Source organism: Xiphias gladius, chromosome 19 (genome assembly GCF_016859285.1).
Source record: "Xiphias gladius isolate SHS-SW01 ecotype Sanya breed wild chromosome 19, ASM1685928v1, whole genome shotgun sequence".
NCBI lineage: Eukaryota > Metazoa > Chordata > Actinopteri > Istiophoriformes > Xiphiidae > Xiphias > Xiphias gladius.
The window spans coordinates 18,568,662-18,593,085 of NC_053418.1; the positions used below are offsets into that span (position 1 = coordinate 18,568,662).

General features: G+C 42.2%; 1 protein-coding gene across 4 annotated transcripts in view; it reads right to left on the bottom strand.

Annotated features, from left to right (window-relative positions):
• Positions 1-24,424, bottom strand: part of LOC120805311 (multiple C2 and transmembrane domain-containing protein 1-like) — a 138,943-nt gene that overhangs the window by 7,307 nt on the left and 107,212 nt on the right. For 2 of the 4 annotated variants that reach the window (XM_040155447.1, XM_040155449.1), the window contains 4 exons: positions 17,055-17,111; positions 1,567-1,676; positions 691-800; positions 366-463 (listed from right to left, as the gene is read on the bottom strand). In XM_040155447.1, the coding sequence (XP_040011381.1) occupies positions 366-463; positions 691-800; positions 1,567-1,676; positions 17,055-17,111 (375 nt within the window). Of the gene's footprint in view, positions 1-365; positions 464-690; positions 801-1,566; positions 1,677-10,346; positions 10,446-17,054; positions 17,112-24,424 lie in introns of all 4 variants that reach the window. The other 2 variants (XM_040155446.1, XM_040155448.1) reach the window with 2 other exon arrangements.

The window sequence follows — 24,424 nt, forward strand, 5'->3', positions numbered from 1 at the left end:
GTAATTGTGTGTGAGTGTATGTGTATGGAGTCAATCAACCTAGTTATATGTTGGGCACTAAACTCACTTAACCTTGTTATCATATTACACAGCTCCAGCTATGTATGTGGAAATTGAATTAGACTAGGAAGCTATTAATAGGAAAAAACAGAAACGACTTTGAAATAATTAGATTAGATGTCTGTATTGCTAAAACAATGGCCACTCTCAGCCAGCGGCTGAGAGGAGGAAAAAGAAAGAAAACAGACAGAGATATAGGAGATAATAAAAGGAGCCCTAGCCCTTGCCCATGTCTGCATCTGACAGATGTGTTGTCAGAAAGACAGAAAATATGAGGGAAACATGAACGTGGCAAGTTCACCCACCACCTGTACATCTGAGGGCACTCTGGACAGGAAGTCTAGCAACTCGTTGTTGTCAATGGTATAGGGGTCTCGCAGCTTCTTGGTGAATTTATTCACCCCTGTAGTGAGACAAAAAGTGGGGACAAGTAGGGAAGTGTTAGGGAAAGAAGTGGACATCAGCACATACCGTATGGCAAATAAGTTGTTGAAAGCTTTATGATTTTTTATCATAAAAATTTGCATGGCACTCTGCCACAGATTTACTTGGATGCTGTATTTCCATTTAACTATACCTTTTAAATTGAATTACTTACATTAACATTACACATTTTTGACATTAGCTCACCCCAGGCCAACACAATGTATCGTAGAGGGATGAAGTAGATGATGATGGTAGCCACTCCGAGAGCCACTATGGCCAGCCAGCTTAAGAAAGGCACAGTCCAGTTAAATGTGCTGCAAAGAGAGGGGAAAATGGGACTGTAAAAGCTAGGAGACATGGCAAATACCACTCCAGCCAAACGTGCTGGACAAAATGTAAAGAGGAGTCAGGGAATGCATTTTAATACTTTTTCAACCCCAAAAAGCTGATCTGGACACCCCTTCACTACAAATTCTTCACACTCACTCCGACTGTGCAGAAGGAAATAAGCTCACCCAAAGTCTTACAGGTCAGCATTGCAGGATGTAAATGGACTATGACTCAATGCTTTTCAAACTGTATAATCAATAAAATGCTCTCAACTTTACAGACACAGGCCACAAATGTTTCAGTCTGATTTCAAATGTTTTACTTGTAACTGAAGAAAGAACCTCTGGCCTTTCCACTACAACTTTTAATCAAAACAGTCCCCTGCCTTACCTTTGGTTTCGATGTACCAATGTGAAAGTGAGGACACCTGGGTACGCAGAGGTGTACAGTAAATAAATGGTTTTGTGTGTGTGCACATCTGCAGTGATTTGTGTTCAATCAAGGATGTACATGATTCAGTTAAGAGGTCATACAGGGTTAAGTGAGATGTGATGGGCAAAAGACAGACTGCCTGTGTTTGTGTCTCAGGGTTGAGTGTCACGCTGGCAGTGTTTCCTGAGAGCAGCACTGAGTTATTATCGGTTAGGCTGGCAAGGGGAAGTGGGGCAACCTGGCACTGTGGAACAAACACTGGGACGTGCAGAACAGAGCAGAGCGGGCTGGGTGCCGAGGAGCGGGCTTACGACTCACTTCTTTATCCTCTCGCCATAGGAGGCCACTTCATCCAGTGCATTCTGCACGCTGATGCACACGTCCTGAATGGCATAAAGCTTGTTCATGAAGCCCTTTCTCTCCGAGTCCTGCAAGAGGACAGATAGAGACGTAGGCAAGGGAGAAAGAAAGCAAGTGTGAGGAAGGAAGAGATGGGATGAGACAGAGAAGAGACAGGAGGAGAGAGAAGGAGGAAGAGAGAAGACAGAGGCTGGGCACAGGCATCTTTGCGAAAACAATACATTTTAAATAGCGTCAAAGATTTGGAGTGGGGAGCCAAATCACCGGATATCCTGCACGAACTGACGGAGTGGTTTCATTCCAGGCAGTAATAGAGATATAAAGTCGGCAGAACAAATCAAAATTTTTTCCTCCTTACAAAAGCTCACACAGGAAAATTTGAATATGTGAATAGAGAGGCAGAATTAAACTGAAAGCCGAATGGATACATCAATCTTAGGGCGCTCTTTCTCTCTCCCTTTCTCTCTGCTGCTGCCAAAACAGCTAAGAAGACTTGGTAGAGCCCCCTTTTGTTCTGTTCGCTGGCACACTGTGATGATGTCACCAGACGTGACATCATTATTATCCTTATTAACGCCATCACACACCATGAAGAGCTCTTCCTTTTCAACTTTTGATGGTTGAGAACTTGAGAATATTGTGAGGAGTGGGGGGAGAAACCACAAACTAGGCAGGCAGGCAATCTGAAATCTAAAATCCCCCCACCTCTTACTGAAACAGAGTGAGGAATATAAGAAGTCATGCAACAGTCAACGAGCTTCCTGCTGACTGACTGACAGGCAGGGACAGGATGAATCTGGACAGAATGAGGTGACAGAGAGTGATCGAGAGCCTTTTGGCTGAGTGAGGACATCAACACGCGGACTGGATATGCCTGGATGTGATTGGTGGGCATGCTTGGGAGACAAAAAGGGGGCATAACAAGAAGAGGAGAACTCTTTAATACAATCAGAAGAAAGTTACAGTTGTACCAGAGTGTCCAGTGGTACTATCATGGGTTGTCAGTTTACTAAATGGCAATAGCAGTGGAATAAGAACAAAGACTTTCATTACAAGATCATCAAGTTCCAGTACCTTACCACGCCAGCAAGCAAAAAACTCTAAAAATTCTTTTTCTTGCTGATTTTCCTTCGGGAGGGCGGCTTGCTGGTATTCTCTCAGTGGATGAATTGATGTTCCCTTTTCTCCTATTGTTGAGAGTATTTGTTAAACACTTGCAAACGAAAAAACTTAAACTAAAATCAAAGATGCCAGAAACCTTCATAGTCCTAATAAGAATCCAGATTTTGTAAAGCTGGGAAAAATAAGGATATTGAACAGCTGTTTGAAGAACTTAGGTTAACCAAGTCCAAAGAGGACAAAAAAGATTAAGCTTAAGAGTAAGACAAGTTTAAGAGATACCAAAAGATTATGGCATAACCTTACATGGTCATCAAATATTTACCTTTTGTTAGAGAAACAGCATGGATACAAATGACTGAGTTACTGACAAAGATGGGTGGACACTGTTAGATTAGAGAAGTAAAACTCTGACTAATCCTTATCATTATACCCAAAGAAGACAGTAAAGCAGTCAAAGAAATGAAACCTCCAGGACCCCAGAGGCCCCCCAGTGCGACTCAAAACACCCCCCACACACACACACACACACACACACACACACCACCACCACCACCACTGCCCTCAAACCCACCCTCTTCTTTTTGCTCTCCATCCAGGATCAGATAATGTGAAAAATGAACCATAGAGCAGTCAGAGAGACCACATGGCCTCCTCAGCTAAACCACACAAGACAAATAGATATAATTAGACAAGCGTCCCTGGGTTATTTTTCTTCGCAAATATTTTACAAGACTCCCTTTCTTTCTTCCTCCCTGTCTCCTCCTCTTCTCAGTTCTTTCCTCAGAGTCCATCTGTTTTTCATTGCTCGCTCAAACAAATCTCAGAACCCAGGGTCTATTGTGCTGGGTTGGGTTAGGCCGAGCTGAGCCGGGCTGGGCCAGGTCAGGTCGTTTTATTTTCGGGCCGGGACTCAGGGGAGAGTGTTTGAGGGCCAGGGGAGTGGTGTGAGAGAGCGGGCGGGGGTGGAGAGGATAGGTCAGAGGCCATCGGAGTATAAACCATTGCCACATGCCCCTCGGACTGCGGTCTGACTCCTATTTCCTGTCTTCAAACACGGCTCAGGGAGGCGGGAGGTAGCAATAACACAGAGGGCCACAGAGAGCCTTGTTTTCCCAGCTTCCCCGCACACTGCGCACATATGGAGCCAGGCAACCTGTTCTTATAATGCAACCTAATATGCACACAAACACACACACACTCACACACATACACACACACACACACACACACACACCCTACAGCTATTAGATAAGGTTGATCTGCACACCTGGTCTTGCTGTGTGACTCCACAAACTTTATTATATCCCGACACAGATTAGACGATGAGGGCCCTTGACTTTTACAAGCAGTTTTTTTCATACTGAGCAAGTTTGTTTTAGACTGCAATGTCATCAGTGATAGAGAGGGAACTGATACAGAAAGATGAGGACAGAGACGGGGCATTCTCACATCACAGCCAAGGTTAAATTAAGCTTTCTGTTGACTTAGATGTTTAGAAAAATAGTGAACTATTTGAACCAGGGAGGTGATCTTTCTAAGACACAAATTTACACATCCTCAAGTGCAGATCCATCACTAGTATAATAAGTTACATCAAAGACTCAGTTTTGTCATGCTTTCTGTTGTTTTGTGAGGAATGTGTGTACAGGAGTTAACCACTAGCTCAGATGTGATTTGTGATGAGAACACGGTTTTCCAATCTTGACCAGCTTCCAGTTCCACCCAGGACGAGGAGCAGGGTCTTTACAGGAGACTCAAGGCCTGTATTTCCATTTGTCTCTTCCTGTGTCTCTCAGGGAAACTAAGTGGATTTGTTTGGAGACCTGAAGGCAAGGCTAATAAAATGAAATCTCTGAGGCCTCTCGCTTTGACTAGGCTTCAGCTGCAAGTCATGTTAATGCTCAAAGTATGCTACAAATCCCAACACCTTTAACAACAGTGTTCTGATGGATGTTGCTTTATATAGACGTGTGCTATATAATCATTCAGATATTGTGTAATAAACCTGCCTAATGAGTTTAGCATCATGCATTACAATAGACTGCAACTGTGGGTTCATCTGCAAAGTGTTACGCTGACATGTTAACAGTACCTGCCAGTACAGATTGTGTTCTACTAATTGTCACTGAAGTCGGATGACAAAACATTAATTCTTGACTATTTCATCTACTGTACGACTGTAAGACTTTTCTGTTAGGTACACATACCTTGTTTGCCTGTATATGAAGTATAGTGCAGCATAGTACATATACCACTATGTGAAATGTCATTAATTGCAGTTAAGATATGAAGCAAATCTGATTCTGAGATTAATCCTAAATATCCATGGTTTGCTTTCTGCCACAGTTACATCTGATATAAACAAAAGGCACCACAAAGAAAAAAGCAGAATGATTGCATATACTGTACAGCAGGAGCAGTAAAATTAAATGAAAAAATACTTATGCAAGAATATCAAAACACTGAATATAATTTAGCATTCCCAGTTGTGAGTTGACAGAACATATACGAAGAGAGAATATATACTGTTTTAATTCATTTTTGAATGCCCATGACCATCAGTGCTCTGTTAATGCATAACATTGGTAGTTTGTGTGTCTGGAATACATACTCTAGAGTGTCTCGCTAATATAAATACAAAGGAATCTGTCTTTATTATTCACTCTCTTTGTCTTTTCCTGTGTGATGGTTTATCTGTCCTTTGAAAACTCATTTGTTTTATAATCTACTGTATAGCAAAGGGTCAGAGCTGATCAGACGGTGATGTGAGTTCAGGGTAAAGTCAAGAGAGCAGCATACTACTGGGTTATTAAATGAAAAACTACATTGAGACAATCAATAAAATGTTTCTATGTGCAGAAGGAATTCTTTGACATCAGTTAACTCCCATTAGGTTGGCAGCAGAAATATTTACTGAGACGGTGTCCTTTGTTGGCTGAGAGTTGCATGTTTTAAAGGCAGGTATGTCATTTAAAGATAATAAATGCATTTTTTGTGGTTATGTCCAAAGTTTGCATCATTGTTTGGATGTGTGGAGTGTGATATGAAATCTCAGCCAAGCACCCATCAGCTTAGCATTGAGCCAAACTCTGTAAAAGTGTGTGGAGCACGCTGCATCATGGGAGTGCACCCATCAGGGAAGACAGAGGCGAGTAGGCTCGTTAAAGTGATGTGAGTTGTTTGCACGTGTTAAGGAGAAACAACCCTCCGTGACACCAGAGAGAACCTAGGGACCCACTCTCTCTCTCTCTCTCTCTCTCTCTCTCAAACACAGACACACACACAGACACACACACAGACACACACACACACACACACACACACACACACACACACACACACACACACACACACACACACACACACACACACACACACACACACACACACACTCACTCACATACATAGAAATAGCCAACTCAGGCTAACCACATTGCACTTGCTGGTAAATTGTGGTAAACAAATGTGGTAAACTCCTTGAAACACTTGATAAAATATTTAACAAAGGAATGATGCACACTGTCTCTGTGTACTCGACTGCTCCATTTCTCTTTCAGAGAGATAGCATCATGGCAGAGTACATCAATATGCAAAAGTGCAAAGTGAGCAGTTGTAAACTTTGCAAAGACAGTTTGTTCTTCACTGACCCAAGGCCTAGAGCTAAACAAGAGAGATGTCACTGAGGACTTGTTACGATGGACTCAAATATCTGTCCTATATATACTAGGTGGAAATGGAGAGAGCCATTTGAGACTATTTTAACCTCCGATCACATTGTTCTCCCTGCTGGGTTACGCCATAAAAATGATAAACCTAACAGTTATAATATAGCAGAATACATCCCATCACAACACGAAATGAGTCTGAACCACAAGTGGCTGCTGCTCATTTCTGCTGTGCTAAAATTGCACCTGTTTTTCTTTGTTTTTCTTTTGCCTCTCTCACTCTGGCAGCACAGTAAAAATTGAAATGTCACATAAAATGTGACAGGATGCTAATATGTGATTCCCAGAGGGCATCTCAAAGGGTTCTTGTTGATTTTGTAACTGCAGAGAGAGTCAGTATCCCTCCCATTTTCACCCCAGGAAAAAAAAAAAAAAAACACTGAAAAGTTGAACAAGTTGAGGAATGCTTTAGGGGCAACACAAATTCAATTTCCAAAGCCTGTGCAAGAATTAGGAATGACAGAATAATAAATAGTGCATACAATTAGCATCTACTGTATATTTAAAACTAGATGTGTTGCTACCTCTCCCTGAAAAATCAAATGTGTACAAAAGAAACAACTTACTAATTAAATAAATACAAAAGTAATTTAGCTGAACAGAGAGGAGGTTTCATAGGTTCATTCACATCAACTGGCGGCATAAAGTTCAATCTAGTAGTATTTTGTTTGGTATAGTTTGGAGTAATAGTTCTGAGTCAAAACAGTTAAATGTTCAGAGACAATTTTCTGTTTCCAAAAATAAAGCAAGCAAGAACATCTACAGTAGGAGTGGGTACATAGCTATGAAGATGTTTTGATGGATCGATGGACGTTTTTGACAGTGAGTAAAATGCAGCATGGAGAACTTTATTTTTCCGATATTGACCATTTAAATTGTTCAGCTCCTAAAACAGAGGCAGATTATGTAAACTAATAACTGCCCTTAAAATGAAATCTATATGTTTCATTGGTGTCTATTCCAAGTAATACCAACTCCACTGTGGAACAATGAGTCACAGATTTTACACATTGGGAGTTAAGAAAGGCCCCTAGGGTTAAAAAAAAAAAACTTGGGGACCCGTTGGCCTGGAAGAACATCTCCCCTCTGTCAGGATATAACAACAAAATGAGACAAAGGCCCTGCGACCGGCCTCAGATACCACCATGCAACCTGGCACCTCGCCAGCGCCACATGAAAGAGGCAGATGTTCCTTTTTTTTTGAGGCTGCGGTTTTAATAAATAATTTATCCCATACAACACCTAATTCATGAGTGAATGTGTGGAATACATCTCTATTTCCCTCCCTCTCTTTTTATCACATAAATATCTGTTTAACTTGGGTGTTGAGATGCGCTGCACGTCCTCCTGGCCCTCATCAAGTGGCTCGCACACACAAAGGCCACGTTAAGATGTGAAGGGGCATCCCACTCCCATAGGCCCAAATGGATGAATGTGATGAGAGTGTATATATGTGTATGTCTGTGTGTGTAGGATGTAAACACAGAATGTCTGTGTGCGCTGAGGGTCGCTCCAACAAAACCAAAGTCAAACTTTAGCTATGACTGTCAACTGAAGGTGGACCAGGCAGACAATGCTCTCTAGTACTAATTAGTCTCTTCACCCAGCCTAGTCCCATAGCAAAGATAAATATACACATATGTAAAAGAGAGGGATAGAGGGAAAGAGAGAAAGAGTGAATAAAAGGATGAGGTGGTATTGGCAGTGACTTATATTCAGTTTGACCTCTGCTTCCTATCCTAAAGAGAATGGTTTCTGGTGTTATGCATGTTCACTTGTGTGAGTCTCTCTAATGTGTCTGGGTGGCAGGAGGTTGTTTGCCACTGATCATCTTTTCCCAGCTCCCCCTGGGGCCTCTCATCACCTCCACCACACCAGCAACTCCATCAGACTCAAGGTCGGGCACAGACACACACACACACACACACACACACACACAAACACACACACACACACACATAAACGACTACCACCCCACAACTTCTGCACTTGATCACTTCCCCTTCCTCACCTCCTGCTGAACGCCACCCGACCCCTTCCCACTCTGCACACCCACCCTGCCCAATTCTCCCCCACCTTGCTTCACCTCTGCTCCCTTGCTCCTGCAGTCTCCTTCCCCTGTCCTTCCCAGGATCCAGCCTAGCAGTGTGTGATGAATGGGACAACATTACTCTTGTCCTCTGTTGGCCTGGTTTAGCAGCTCCAGGCCGCCCCCCCACCGTCTGTCTGTCAGTCTTTCTGTGTATCTGTTTGTCTGTCTCAGTCTCTCTGTCTGGGCTGGTTTAAAACATCTGCTGCTGCTCAACCTAAACTCTGGATTATTTTGTTTTGGCCATACTCCAAGATGAGGGTAAAACTGGGCTCTTATATCTTCAGATAAAGTACAGAATTTGGATAATTAAGTCGGAAAAGAAATGTATTTTTAAGAGACATATAGGCTTTTTTGATTCTGTGAGGTGGAGTATGTATCTACAAAAAAGTCTATTGTATTTAACTAATTAAGATTTTTAACTACACAATATTTAAACTTTTTTCATTCATTAAATCATATCTTACTGTTGTTTGGGTTAAATTACATCTGATTCATCACCTAAGTCTGTAAAACTTGCTAACTTTGGCGTACCTTTAATTATACATTCATGTTCAGAGAGACACAGGCAATAGAAACAGTTGTAACATCCACTGTTTTAAACTTTGTTTTGAAAGAAAGAAAAAGCTACAGAGCGAGAGTGCATCGCTATGAAGTGAAGGGATCATGTCTTCAAAAAAGTAAATAAAATATGCATCCTCTCTGTGCTCATTACAGATTTATGACTTGTGTTAAAAGAAAAGGTGGCGGTTGCCTTCTAACATGTCTGACTTTCAAATTCAGACGACACTGCTGTCAAGTGTTGTGCTCCACATTCTGTCCAATGAGAGACCGGGAGGGCTGAGTGTGTGCCATCTTAAAAATCCTATTCGGTGAGAGTCTCGAAGAGAGTTACTTTGGGTGGATGAGAGCAGACAAGAACTCCTCACCTGCAGTGCAACGAGTGCTAGTCGTAATCCTTTGATGCATAGTTCATCAGTCAAAAAGTTCACTTGCTTCAGCCGCTTGTGTGTATGTGATTCAGAACAATAACAGTTGGGGGAGTAGACATTGCTGCATTAGGCATAATGAGCAATGGGATTTGCTCCAGCAATATGAAATAGTTTTGCTGTTTCTGTAGCAACTTTTAAGAAAAAGCGCTCACAAGCACAATCAAATCACCCCACTACCCACAACCACACACACACACACATTTGTACACACTCAGGGCTCAGTAAAAGTCAGTGAAACTCATTAGAAAAGGGGCTTATTATAAGTGATTCAGGGGTTATAAATTGTGAAAACAATCATTATTTCTGAGAGGAATGTAATTAGTGCTTCTCAAAACATATCTGGGTCCAAAAGTCTATTTCTGGCAGAAAAAAATAAAATAAAATAAAGTACACTTAACCCAGTGTCATCCTTTAGTACCCAAGAACCACACGTCCCACCAGCAAAATATAGTTGACACACCGCCACACCTCAATCTACAGCTGTCGCCTTGCAGCGTAACAGGCCTACAGTGCCACACGGAAGTCACACAAAAACACGGAAGCAGCCTTCCAAGCTGGAGCCCCATTAGCTTCCCCATCACCTTAAAGTGCAGGCAGAGGCAGAGGCTTAGAGGTGGGGTTGGGTTGCGGGTCGAACGTGCAGTGCATGGGTGTTAATTGAGACGCGGACAGGGAACAGGTACTTTACACAAACCCCGACAGGACGGTAGACAGAGGCCGCTGGACAGAAAATGAGCTAAATAGGAAACCGGTAAACAGCGACACACATCATCAGGAGTCGGTGCCAGAGCCACACACATGCCCACTTACCACCATCGTTCGTATCCACTCAAAGTGCCAGGAAGCCAACATATCCTCGAGGATATGGTTTTTATCACAGCTGTCCTCCCAGGGGTCTGGTTTAGGGTCCTTGTGGATAGATTGCAGTGAGATTTTCTCTTTACAACCCAGATAAAATTAAGATGAAAGGGTTAAAATAAAAAAATGAGGATCTTTTACCACTGGGGTCTTGTAGTTTATGTTTATATATGTATATAACAAGGATGTAGCATGTGCATATGACATTGTTCTCACCAACCAAATGTACTGCAGAGATTGTAAGCATGAGCAATACACTGCAATCAGCTTTAGCCTTGCCATGTAGAGGAGAGTCACAATTGATTTTTTTTTTTTTTTTTCAGTATTCACCTTTGTATTCGCCTGCATTTGATAGTTTGTAATTTGTAATTGTAAAAATTTAAAAGCAATTTGATGCTTGTATTTCCTTGGGTCAACTGGACTATTGCGAAGCTATACGGCACGCAGAGGAGCACCCATGTCTACTATCTCTACAATGCCAGTGGTGATTATACTGTACACTGTTTTAACCTATAGCTACACTGTCTAAAACTACAAAAAAAAGACCCATGGTGAAAAAAAACCCAAACAAAATTTAATTTAAATAACAAAGGCCAGAGTTAAAGTAGAAGTGTTAACAGAATGGGCGAGAGTCAGAGAATGAAGGAAAGATGACAAAAAGCAAAAGACAAAGCAATAGATTTGTATCTGGAGGGAATAGAGGTAGTGAGAGATGATCCACCTGATGTATGTGTGCGACAAAGAGGAAAAACAAACAAACAATGAAGTGTATTTTGCATAGAGAGACAATACCCCTGCATGCCTTTTTCACCCTCCTTTTTGTTTTCATTCCTCCCTCTATTAGCCAAACATGATTAAAATGCAGTTACTACCAGCGCCTCTGCTGAACAATGGAAAAAAAGACAGTGAGATGGGAAGAAAAATGAAGCGGAAAAGTCAAAAGCATCTTTTACAGCATGACGCTTTTCATCCTTCACAGGCGGCAAGAAGAAAAGAACACAGACATTCAAACTTTTCTCTTCCCCTCTCTCCCTCTGTCTATCTCTCCCATTCTCCTCAGCAGCTGAAACCCCCCGATACCTGAGGACAACCCCACTGCATCACAAGCTCAATAGCCTCCCCAGAACAACATTTCAGTCACACTTTTTTTCCAAAGCATTGATATAATTCCCAGTGCCCTCTTTAGTCCAATTACATTATGCCATGTCACTATCTGAGCGATCAGCGCAGTGCCTTGACTGGGACTGAGAGAGGAGTGCCAGGGCTTGGGAAGGTGCTGCAGAGCTCCGTCTGCTATCTGGAGACAAGTCGTAAAAAAATGTTTTTAACCATATTCACACTGAGACAAAATGTGTGCCTTATTAAACATTTAATGGAGCAGAGAGCCTAGGCACTCGTTTAATGGTACACAGAAGAAGAGACAGAAGCTGAGACAGAGATGAGGAGAGAAAGACAAGCGACAGACACTGTGTGTTAAAATCAGCAGCTGAAAACGGCTGTGAGGCCTGCAGGATGAGAACTGGATATGTGTGCTGATACTAGCCATTGGCCAGGGGTTATATGCCGTACTTACCAGAGAACCATTTATGAACACACACGTGTAGGATCGTGTGTGTGTGTACATGTGTGTGCATAAATCAAACCTACAGGGAAAGCAGCAGAGGGTGGAACGGCTGTCTCAGCACTATAGATGAGAGGGATAAAGAGATACTGTGGTGTAGGAGGATGACTGCATGGCAGGAGAAATGAAGAAACAGAGAATCGTATCCTCTGTTTCTTCATCTTATATACACAGTGGAGTCATCAAGACCTCTGAACAATAAAAAATACTATATAGCACTCATAAAACTCATGAAACCAGACGTGCATTCCAACTTGCTATAACCTTTTTGGACCGCTGGTCGGTTGGGAATCATCACATGGAGACTATTTATTGTATGTCATGCAAGACGTATATACATTACAGAAAGCTATCCTCCATCCTTCAAAACTGTAACATAATCCCACATGACATAATTATAATGAGCTGGTGCTTAAATAGGTCAAAAACAGCACTGAAAAATAGTCTATAGGTTTGACCTCCAAATTGGATGAAAAAACCGTAAGTGCTGATTCATGTGGAATGCCTTGGAGAATTGGGTCTAAAAGTAAGACTAAATAATGACTAAATTTTACAGATCAATGTTTTCAAGCTAATGAATATAAAATCTACTCTATATTTACCGTCAACTGCACACATGATGAAGAAAAGGAGAAAAATGAGTGAAAAACGGGAAAGGAGAAAGATTTTGTAGCCGCAAGTGTGTGTCTGTATGTGTGTGAGTGAGATATAGATAGATAGACGTAGCGAGAGAAAGAGAGGCAGTGCACCGAGCAGTAAGCCCATGAGCAGGACATGATTGCAGTGTGTATCTTATCTGTGTCAGGTCCTCCTGAGGCTAGTGGAGCCTAGCTGAGCAGAGCATGAGCGCTTCAGTGACCAGTCAACCGTGTGAGGGTAATCTCCTCACTCCTTCAGTCGGTCTCTCTCTCACTCTCTCTCTCCCGTTTTCTAGTAAGCCCCCCCCCGCGCCTCCCTCCTCTGCGCAGCAGCTGAGCCACTCTACACATAAGCAAGACGCTCACACAAACACACAAACATATTTACACGCACAAACACCCGTACCCATGGAGAGCCTAAGGTGACTGCCTCATGCCAGCTCTGGGCAGTCACTCCACAGGTTAGAGGAGACATCTACATTGCATGCTGACGCCCCTGCAGCCAGTAGCCTGTCAATACAGTACAGGATTGAGTTGCATGTTTCTGCTATCTCACACAGCCCAAGTCTCACCATGTTGCTTCAAGCTGTATTGGAAGATACTGAAAAGGCACATAAGGACACGGGGGCCACATTTTAAAATTAAGAAAACAGAATTAAAAGGAAAAAAAAAAAACCTATGTTGGCTTCATATTGGGGTTTTAGGGATGGTTACAGATACTTGGACATTAATACTTGTCCATGTTATTTAAGAGACCATTTTCAAAGCATATATCTTGACATGTCAGCAGAAAATCACAGGTGCAACTAATACCAGTGAAAAGTGCTGCTTTCCACCTTTAACCAGTTACAAGAAGTATCGTGCGTGCTGCTCAGTGACATGGTTTACTGGGGGTCATAATCTAAATAAATCCCTTAGTAATGTTATTAATTACATATGTGCTTTATCTTATATGACAAGTCAAAATGTTTACCATTATAAAGGTCCATTAGATTGAAAAAGGTCCTTTTCCAAAACAAAGTAAATGATTTCCAATGACAACTACATCTTTGATAATATTCCAGCAAAATGAAGTGTTACTAGAAAGGTGATGTATATGGCACAAGAGTGGCTAAGTTGATTACATGTCAAAATTAAGATCAGTGGGATTCCTTCGCTCGATGGTTCAATTCTATTTCTATTATCACAACTGTGAAGTTGGTGAACTTAGGCAATTGATAACTGTCTACTTTTAGGAGTATCAGAGTATAATAGATATATAGATATATAGATATCAGCTATAAGATTAATGAAGTGTATTTAGCTAGAGTATAGTGGATACATTTTCAGAACACTGTCAAGAATAGAGATGAAAAAAATTGAATGGTATATGATTTCAACTTAGCCTGTGTTCAATATTTCTTATTATGAAAACCTATTCTTGAATGATAATGTGCTGGCAGCACAACTTGTCACCACCATTAAATTACAATCAAACCCATTACATTTAAGATTCTCAACGAAAAATGTACTGCATAAAGCCACAGTTGTTCTTTTAGACTACTTGAATCTATGACAGCCCTATTTATGATTAAAAAAAAACTTCTTTATTGTACAACAGTGACACCTTTTCATATGGAATAAATATAAAACATTATTTCTAAGTGTGCAATTTTTTGAAACTTTTGTCTTACATCTATGTATTGCATCACTAATGTGCTTTGCAGGAAAGAAAAAAGGTGAATCTGCAACTTGCCACCATGTTTGACATTAGTTTTATAGAAACAGAGGTTAAAAAGTGGGGCAGTATACTGCTAACATATTTTATGCGTGCGCAAGTGTGTGTAGACAGTAAGAATCAAGCAACATTCCACGTTGAAGGTCAGCGCATTCACACAAACGCACAGTGTGGAGGAGTAGGGGAGAAGAAGAAGAAAAAATACTTCATGTTTAACATTCTTTTACCCTTCATGTGCCTGCCTGCTTGGCTTTAACAACTGAGCCGTCCCCAGCAATTAGTCTAGATGCTGGACTTTCATTGAGATTAAGTGACTAATATCAGTGCTTGCTCACAAGAAAGACACTTTTTCACGTCTGCCCAACAATCTGTTAAGTCAAAACACATGTGGTGATCCAAGGCAAAAAGCCTGCAAGGGGTCCTCTAAGCAATGAAAAACAGGTGCTCTGCTTTTTGGCCATGTAATACCCCATTTAGCCTCTGGAGCAACGGTTATCCAGCTAATAGCTGCCTTGTGGTGCACCGGGAAGAGCTGTGCACATGGCCGGAGTAAACATCTGGGACAGATTGTACATACTTGCAACATATGTTTCAAGTTCAATTAAAATGAGGCCTTGGCACATTTATTAATCTTTTTTCCCTCTCCTCTCTCTCTTGCGCTCTCTCTCTTCTTCCCTCTCTCGCCTATAGGCCTACACCATAAAAGAGGCCTTCGTTGACCCGTCCTTCATACTTACTCATACAATCTGAAGTTACCTCATATCCAATGTAAAAGACCTCACATCCAATGTAAAAGATAAATTTGTTAAGCCTTTGCCTCCATTTGTTCTGCACTTAACCAGGTTGGAGGGAGAGCAAAGGGAAGAGAGAGAGAATATGTGTCAGTATGAAAGAGAAAAAAAAAAGGCAGGGAAAGAGACGATTGAGGGAAGGGTAGAAGGAGAGTGGGAGGGGAGAGAGATGTATGTGAAGAAAAAAGAAAATGCCCCCCTTTCAACTTCCCTACAGCTCAAATGAAATGCTAACAGTTGAGGGGGGCAATAGATCAAAATGTATGAAGCCAGAGTTGGTAAATTGTAGCCTTTGTGGCGGCTGTGCTATCCAGCATCCCAGCCCTGTGTGAGCACAGAGAGCAAGGCCTTCTTATGTGGAATAATCAGTTTGGCACAAAATCTGACGGAGGCCTCGCAAGCTGCTGCTGCACCTCATTTCAATATGAAAGTCCAAAATGTATTTCATATAATCTGTAGCTTTTCAAATGCCTGTATTTTTATTTTTTCCCTGAGAAGAGGTAGCAAATGCGGTGATGGAGGGCAGACATAAAGAAGAGGTAAAAAAAAAAAAAAGAAATGGTTCAAGGTTGACTGGTGCATATCTTCAGTCAGTGGCCCCCTGTGCATTTCAGCCTTGGAACTTCACAGCCATGAAACTTTGCCTCTGCAACACTGTGGGAGGGGATGTAATGCTCACGTATCTTTGTGTGCTCATCGCCCAACTGGCTGCCTGGCCGGCTGATTGCCTGACTGGCTGACTTGCTGGTGGGATGACTATTTGACCATCTGCACTATAAATGTGTTTTTTTTAAACCCTTTTGTTGCCTACTTGCACTTCCAACCCTTAAGGAGAGGTTGTAGCGAGGTTGCAGTTGCATAAGTAAATTCAGCATACAGAGTGTCCTCAGGCAAAATGATTTTCAGGTATCAAATTTCCTGGTAAAAGGGCTTCACAATTACCATTGCGAACAGCAATGGTAATTGTTTTGCTTCGAAAAGATTACCAAATCAGATCACGCAAATTATCAAATCTTAGCCTACTAACTTTCTTATTGCTGGAGTGCAGCTGTAAGGCATCGAGTATCAGCTCAAGTAATTTGAGATTCCAGATTGTGCAGTCACAGTAATTTACGGTTTTCACAGTGAAAGATTTGGACTTCACTTAAAAGCTCAAGTTATGATTTTGTCCTTCTTTAACTCTGCTAGAGTCTAATCAGACTGGAGTATAGAACAGAAAATTATTCTTTGCCTCACCAAAATCCAGACAACACAGTAGGTGGATAAAGAGCTGTACCATTCCAGTTACCGTTCCCGAGTGGAACATTGACAAGGTACTGTATCCTATCCACTGGCATTTGTTTCAGTAGCTGTTCCTCTAGTGTAAACGAGCAGAGGCAGTAAAGCAGCCACCTGTTGTTACCTGATAGTGTCTGGACAAGCCCAGATGCTGTTTTACTGGGACATAAAGAAGCAGTGAATGAACCTAAATAGCTAACTAATAACTTTATATGGGTGCATGTTCTCAGGAAGCAAAAGAACAATGTTAGTAACGTAAATTCGACTACGTGTTATATTAGGGGAAAAATAAGGATTGTTCACCAAACTGCGGTAAAAGACCAAAGTAAAGCAAATCACAGGGAAGAACGGTGAGGAATGTGCTGTGTATACACCTTCCGAGAAAACTTTTCAGAAGGTTAAAAAGGTTAAAAACACATGTACAAGCTTTGTACATGTGTTTGTGCCCCAGGAATAACTGAACAGGGGAGGAGATGGGAGGGGAAGATGGAGTCATTTTGTTTGTCTGTTTGTGTTTCCGGTCTGTGAAGCAGTGTCAACCCCTCCTGAGGCATTGCGCCTATGTGGGTGTATGTGTTTGTGTGTCAGTGCATCACTGACACAAGACATAATTACCTTGTCATCTTTGTCAAAATCCTCATCCTCGTCCTCCAGCAGGTCCTCCACTGCTTGCTGACAGTTGCAACAGAGGAAAGAGAAAAAAGAAGATGAGAAATAAAAACGTTTATGCAACAGCTGTAGTACAGATAAACATTAGATAACACAGGGTTAACGTCATCAGAACAGCCAAAGAGGCATATTAAAGCTGATTGGTTATGGTTATGTCTGGCAAGAGTTTGTTAATGAGTATGCAGATAGCACAACTATTGGACTAGTGTGTGCAAATATGTCATGAGCTTCAGAATGGTTTTGAATTAGAATTTAATTTTAGAAACATTCTGTTGTTCAAATGTGTTGACACTTCTGGAAATGTAAGCAAATGCTCTGGCTTTGAATTTCAACGGGCTGAGGATTAAAGCCTATTCATCCAGTCAAATCGCATTGCACAAAAGCATTCAAATCTTATACCATTCAGCAGGACGAGACAGCAGAACTCTTCTTCTGATTGTGCTCGGCCCCTTCTGACCTCTTTAACCTTTGCACGCGTCTCCAACCTCTACCTCCCAATTTCTCCACATTCATCTATCTATCGTTTCACATCCTCTCACAGAATGATGCTCCATGAGAGAAGAGAGAAGAACGCCTGCAGCACAGAGAGCAAGTCACAAAGAACAGCAACTATGTGCTTCAGTGGGCCACAACCAATGAAACAGGAGCTGGTGTAGCTCTGAAGCCCCAAGATACCATGATACATACTGTACAACACAAAGAAAAAATGACATATTCGTGCACAATGTCAGCACCACAAACTCAGAGGCACATATGGATATATATACTGTACAACATAACAATGGTACATGCAAGTTGTAACCTTTCCTATTCATTGACAGAAGTTTACATTAACATTATGAGGCAGTGAAATGTGCTAGAAAAATGTCTTGATAGAAAATGCAGTCCATCCCAGACAGCTCAGACCTTTATCTGTATGTGAAAGCAAGAGAATAGACAAATGTCTTGGCATATATAGAAATCCCTGAACCAACATGTTCAGCTTTGGCAACTGTGTTTAGTGATACTATATCTGATTACTGTTCAGTGATACTTGAGTACTTGAGTCATTATGTGTCTTTGTGAACATGCACGAGTTCACGTGACGCTGCCAAAGCAAAAACACACAGATCACTGATGCATCCTATCCACCCTCTTTCTGTCAATCACACATCAAAGCTACAAGGTCATATTGTTACTCCCAATTTACATAAACAAACACCCATATCATAAGCCTTACAGCTGTCAACCTCAGCATTCATCTGCTCTCATTGTTGTATTACATTACCAGCCCCAACCCCAAAACCCCCGGAAACCTTTGCCCAGCCTCGACATCACCATAACCCCCTAACCACCTCCAGAATGCCACAAACTAGTTTGGAGAAATCCAAAAATCATTACTTAACAATACAATAGCTTTTGTCCTTTTTGTTTATCATTGGAATAAGGGGAGAAACTATGTGGCGGCTGACATAAGCCTCTTATGGAAATGCAGCTTCCCACACAAACAAAGAGGAGTTCAGAACAGCAGAGTTGAGAGGGTAGAGTCAATAGTGCTTGTGTGTGTTTGTGCGTGTGTTCTATCAATAGCTCAGAGTCACTAGGGCAAAGTGTCGTGCATGTATGCATGGCACTCCTCGTTTTAACTGCCTGACTGTATAGCAACTGGTTATTCCCAGTTCACTTAGACTCCATCACTGTCTAGACAAATAAGCTTGACTGTTCACAGTTCACAATCTCTTTACTGATATAGAATACATTCACTACTACACTATACAAATACCAGAGAGGGAATTCTTGTGCTCAGCCGAGGCAAAAGATGTAGACACGATACTGTAAAATGAAAGCCTTCTGGTATCTCTAAACAAATGGACTATAACTGTTTATAAAGTCATCATGGTTCCTCCCAAATCCTTTCACCCATGCCAAAATACAAACATAATGGATTCCTCCACACAGAGGCTTTACTAGGGCATGCCTGGCACACACTCCAAACTTTAAACAAAGGGAATGAGCGTGAGCTAGCTGGAGAAGCATGACCTAGAGAGACAGAGAGAATGATAGAGTCGTTTGTCTCCCTCTGCTCTCCGCTCTGCTCTCTCCCTTCTATCGCCTCTGGTTACAGAGAGAAGTCATGTTTCCTGCAATGAGACACAGTGTAAAATTAATAAATAAAAAGACATGGAACATGTCATCTGCCCTGAAGATTGCCACGGCTAAATGCGCATACTGAAGCTACTGTCTCAGTAAGGGAGGATATAAATTACCTCAGTGCAGCCAATGAATTCCAAACATCTTTTTTCTTTCTCTCCCTCTACCTCTCTCTCTATTTGCCTCATTCTTTCTCTCTTTCTAAGACCTGTTTGGTGTATGATATCATTTGTCTGCTTATCCCCCCATTATCATGTTGTTTGAATTACTATCATTACAGCACGGCAGCATCAAAGCCTTGCTGTCGACGGGATCGTGTCGAGCTCACATTGCCTGCAGAGCTGCTCCAGTCAATTCAATATCTACTGAGGTGGGGATTAACATATTCAGACCTATTCAAATGATACAGGGATGATGCATGCTACTCTTATAGATTACACTGTGCCCCATAAATACATACAAAGATGGTGATAATATAAAATACACACAAAGAATATAAGTGAGTACAAGGACATTGAGAGTTCAAACAGCTATGAAAGTATGAATTCATCTGTTTGGCCTTAGTGGCTTAAACCTAAAAAGCCTAAAAACCTAAAAACCCATTTGCAAGAATTAAGTTTCTGTTGCGTTGGCTCAGGTCCCAGCACAAACTCTGCTACATCACTCTGATTTTGCCTTTCTCACTGTTTTTCCCATCAATGCAAAAACTGTCCGTGAAGGAATAAGTGCTGTTAAATAAAATTAATGGGAAAAAACATTGTCTTTACTCTGAAAAAAATGTGCACTACTCTGCATAGAAGAGTATAGCAAACAAAAAAATTAAGAACTGTCTATCAGGTAGACAATTTATGATAACCTATTGATTCCTGAGAGGAAATATTTTATATTCTCCTTTTGCCTCCACAGGAAGCTTCTTGCACACTGTCAGTGGCACAACAGCACCCCTAGTGCCTCTTCAAGGACAGAGAGGACACTCTCAGGGTCACAAAGGGATCATCACTATGACCTTCAGCTTACAAGACAGTCTCATGGCTCTGTAGTGTTATGGTGACTGCGATAGTTAAGGTGATTCAGCATTTGTCGCTGTGCAGTATCTGGAGCACAGTATCTTCAATTTATAACTGGCCGTCTTAATTCATGCCCAGTTGTATCCTTCTTACATCCTCCACTCAAACAAAGTAAACTCTGAGTTTGAAGTGGGAGGAATAGCAGTATGGTTGTACCTTATAGAACTCAGCCCTTACCTAAGCGAGAGCCACAACAAGTTTTAAACTGGGGTTACAGGCAAGGAAAAATCTGGTTTAGAAATATGGAAAATTCATTGCAAGCATTAAATCCCAAGAGTTAAGAAATGCTAACTAATTAACTTGACATGCTTATCCATTTTCATATAACTACACTGTATGGGGACATACGGGAGACTTTAAACCTAACTTGACAAGTCGGGGAACAAAAAAACTGCACTTTGAGTGGATGGATGCGAGTTTCGTGGATGTGAAGCAGAACAGATCCTGTCTGAATCAATGAAACAAGTGCACAAACACACCCTCACACACCCACACACACGCCAACCCGCCCAACACACACACACACACACACACACACACACAAGCACAAACACACACTCGATTATATTCCACAGAGGCAAAGTAAAAATCTACTACCTGAACTAGTAGCCACATTACTTTCACCCTTCGTCTATAATGCCTCTATACTCTCTCCACTCTCTCCCTGGCCAGGCTGAGTTGCACTATCTCCCCTCCTAACCTTCCCAATGACAGCCGCAGGGGGAATTGATGCCGAGGCAGACATCCCAGCGAACATGAAGATATACTTTCTCCTCCTTTTTTCTCCCATTCCTCTATCCCTCCCTCCTTCTATCCTCCTGCTGCTCTTCCTCTTTGATACGTGAGGGGGTTTTAACCTCTCCAGCTGCTGAGGTTTGGCCGACTGGCTAGCTGGGGGATCTCAAGGCCCTACTTGGTATGCACTGTCCATGAGTGGATGTCTATGTGTGTGTGTGTGTGTGTGTGTGTGTGTGTGTGTGTGTGTGTGTGTGTGTGTGTATATTGCCTACACCACAGTTTCTGCAGACTGGGGGAGGTCTGTGTGTCTGATAAGGGTTGCTGGTTGAGCCTTGCTGACCCTCACAGGCCCTTCACAAGCTGTCAGAGCCGTGGCCCTCAGAGGGGGGCCCTTCCATCTGCACTGCCCCAGCCAGGGCTCACCCAGCAGGGGGCTAGATAGGGGTGAGGCCAGGGTGCTACCAGAGCTGGAGGCGGGGAATGGGGTGAGAAGGGCGGCTCCATATTCATGAAAGCAACACCAAATCTCTGAGCACTGGAAAATATAGAGTTGCAGGATAGTTATGTAAACATTGCTAACTTAATTAACTTTTTGCTTATTTGATCACAAATCAGCAAGTATGTTTAGCCAGAGATTCAGCAGCTATTCAGAGGAAATCACAATTTCTCATGTTCCACCAGAATTGTTGAGACAGTCAGTAAATACAGTAAATTCAGAGATACAATGTTTGTCCTTCTCAGATAGATGATACTGTCTTGTTTTATTGTTTTTTATATCAGTTGTGGAAAAGAGGGCGAGAGTTCTACATACTTGATGTGCAAACTATTGCACACAAACTAACGCACATCTGTAGGCTTAAGCTCAAGGTTTAAACTGAAAAACTTGCAAACAGCTACAGCGAGTGTACTGTATATACAAAACAACAACAACTAGCGCTGAGGCAGACACCTTGAGCTTCTGACGTTGTTAGCAAAGAGCACAGACAGTTACAAAGGTTCAGTGTGATGAATGGAGTTAGACAAATGGAGGGAAAGGAAGAGAAGGAGAGACAACATGATGAAAGGGAGGCTGGGAGGATTCCGCAGTGGCATTCCTGATGCTCCCGATGCTCCCGTCCCGTTTCAAACTATGCCCGTCGCCTGTCTTTCTGCCTGCCAGCCTGCCATCCTATCTGCCTGTTTAGCAGAGACAGAGAGACAGCGAGCGGAGCAGAGAGGAGCAGAGAGGAGCAGAGATGAGCAGAGATGAGCGTGGTGATGCCGGGGTGGCACGGGGGAAATCAGCGGGGCACAGGCGCTCCCAGTTAAAAGTGACATGACCTTTTGATTTTGTCACCTGTCACCAACTGCCATGTCTGACTCCGCACTGAGGAGTGCCTGCCATCCACCGCTGCTTTCCTCTGCCTCTGTCTCTGCGAATGCCTCTCTTACTTTTTCTGTCTCCTGCTCCCACTCCATCTCCTTTTCTCGTTCTCCTTTTCTTTCCAGAGGTATAATAGGCAGCGTTTCCTCTTTCCCTTCCAGCTTTCCTAATATTTACTCCTCTCTACCTGTGTTGTGTGTGTCTCTTAATGAGGGCAGATGTCATGGCACAGTGTGTTTAGAGACACAGAAAAGTTTTTTTGAGAGACAAAATCAGGGAGAAAATAGAATAGATAAAACTGGCAGTGAAATACAATATTCAAATAAAATCAAACACTATTGCCATCTCGGAAATAGACCCGATTCTATTTACATTAATGAACAGTATACGGCTGTCATACTGAGTATTTCATAGTCAAGAAAGTAAAGATTAAATTATGACTTGTACAAGTAGAACTACATGGATTTAAACAAATACAAAATGACAAAATCAGTAGATAACCTTTCTCAATTATTTTATTTTTAAGGATGACTTAGCTCTATCAGGGAGATTAAACTCTATATTTGTTTTTATGGAAATGCTCTAACTTAGGATGTAGAGTGGGTTGAAAGTAGTGAGCTCTACCTCGTCACTGGAAGCATGTCTCTAAGTGTGAAGAATTTTCAGGCCATTAAGGTCTTCACTTCTGTAAAGGGTAGGCAGATCCAGTGGGTTAATCTATGTAATGGTCTGAAGTATGGGATAAAGAGGATGGTCCTCCAGTGTGACGAGGCCTAATTGCCCATCATCCTGTGGTAGAAAGAGACATCACCATGTTTCGTATATGCCCTCTACGACAGCCTGCACTGAAATGAACACCCTCATAACATCTGGTAAAGGCCTTTCTGGGCCAACAGACCTGCAAGGGAGGATTTCTATTGGGATGTGTCCCTGCTGGTTTATCTCAACGCCGATCATATACACACATGCAAGGAGGCACACCTATGAATACGACACACTTTTAGGAAAAGACACACACATGCGTAAACATGCACCTTGCAGCCTTTTTCTCTTGCAGCAGACCCGCCTGTCCTCTAATTGACTGAGCCCAGCCTAGTGGCAGCTTCCTTTGCAACAGGCTTGGGATGGATCTAAGCCCCAAACTTTTCCAGGTTTTAAAACAAGATTGGGATGGAGATGAGATGGTCATATCATTACAGTGCTCCTCCACCTCCCAACATTAGGGGACACAAATGCAGAAAGACAGGATGGGCTTTCCTTTATAGTACATTATCAGCTATGAATGTAAAAGTAAAAGCAGTATCATCCTCTGCATATATTCAAAAGCATAAAAGGACCTCTTCTTTGTTTTTTTATTTCACTGAGCATGTTACAGCATGACACAAAGGTCAGCTAACAGTGTTGACGAGTCAGGGTTCACGGGTCAGAGTGCTACATGATAAGAGACGAGGTCGGTGACCTTGCTGGTGCATTGCCTCCTTTAATCGCTGTTCTGAGGACGCTCCGACTGCTTAGCAGGTACCGGTCAAGGTTGGGGCATGGGTAAGGAGCTCTGATCCGGGATCTGTTTGCAAAGCAGCATGTAACCACACAACAGTCAGTGACCCTGAGTGGTGAATTATAGCGTGTAGAGAACACAGTGTTTTTTTATTTGTTATAGACAGGGTTAAGGACTGTGGTTGTGGTGCAAAATCGGAGAAGGATCCCCACATTGAACCCATCAGATGAAGCAAGGCCCTTCACTTCATTAGGAAGTCTGTACTCAAGTGTATACTTTTTTGTTTTCTTTCTTTCTTCCCCCAGCCTATCCCTCTCTCTCTCTCTCTCTCTCTCTTTCACCCTTCAGAGTGAGTTCAGCAGAGATTCCTTTGGCATTACCCTCGCCCCAGACTGCTGGAAAGCCGCAGTGCTCCGGATGCTGACCCTTGCTCGGCTCAGCACAATGCTTTAATTTGGTGTGTTATTTAAAGTAATTAGAAAGCCTTTTTTCTCTTGTTTTCTTTTCTATTGTCTCTGTT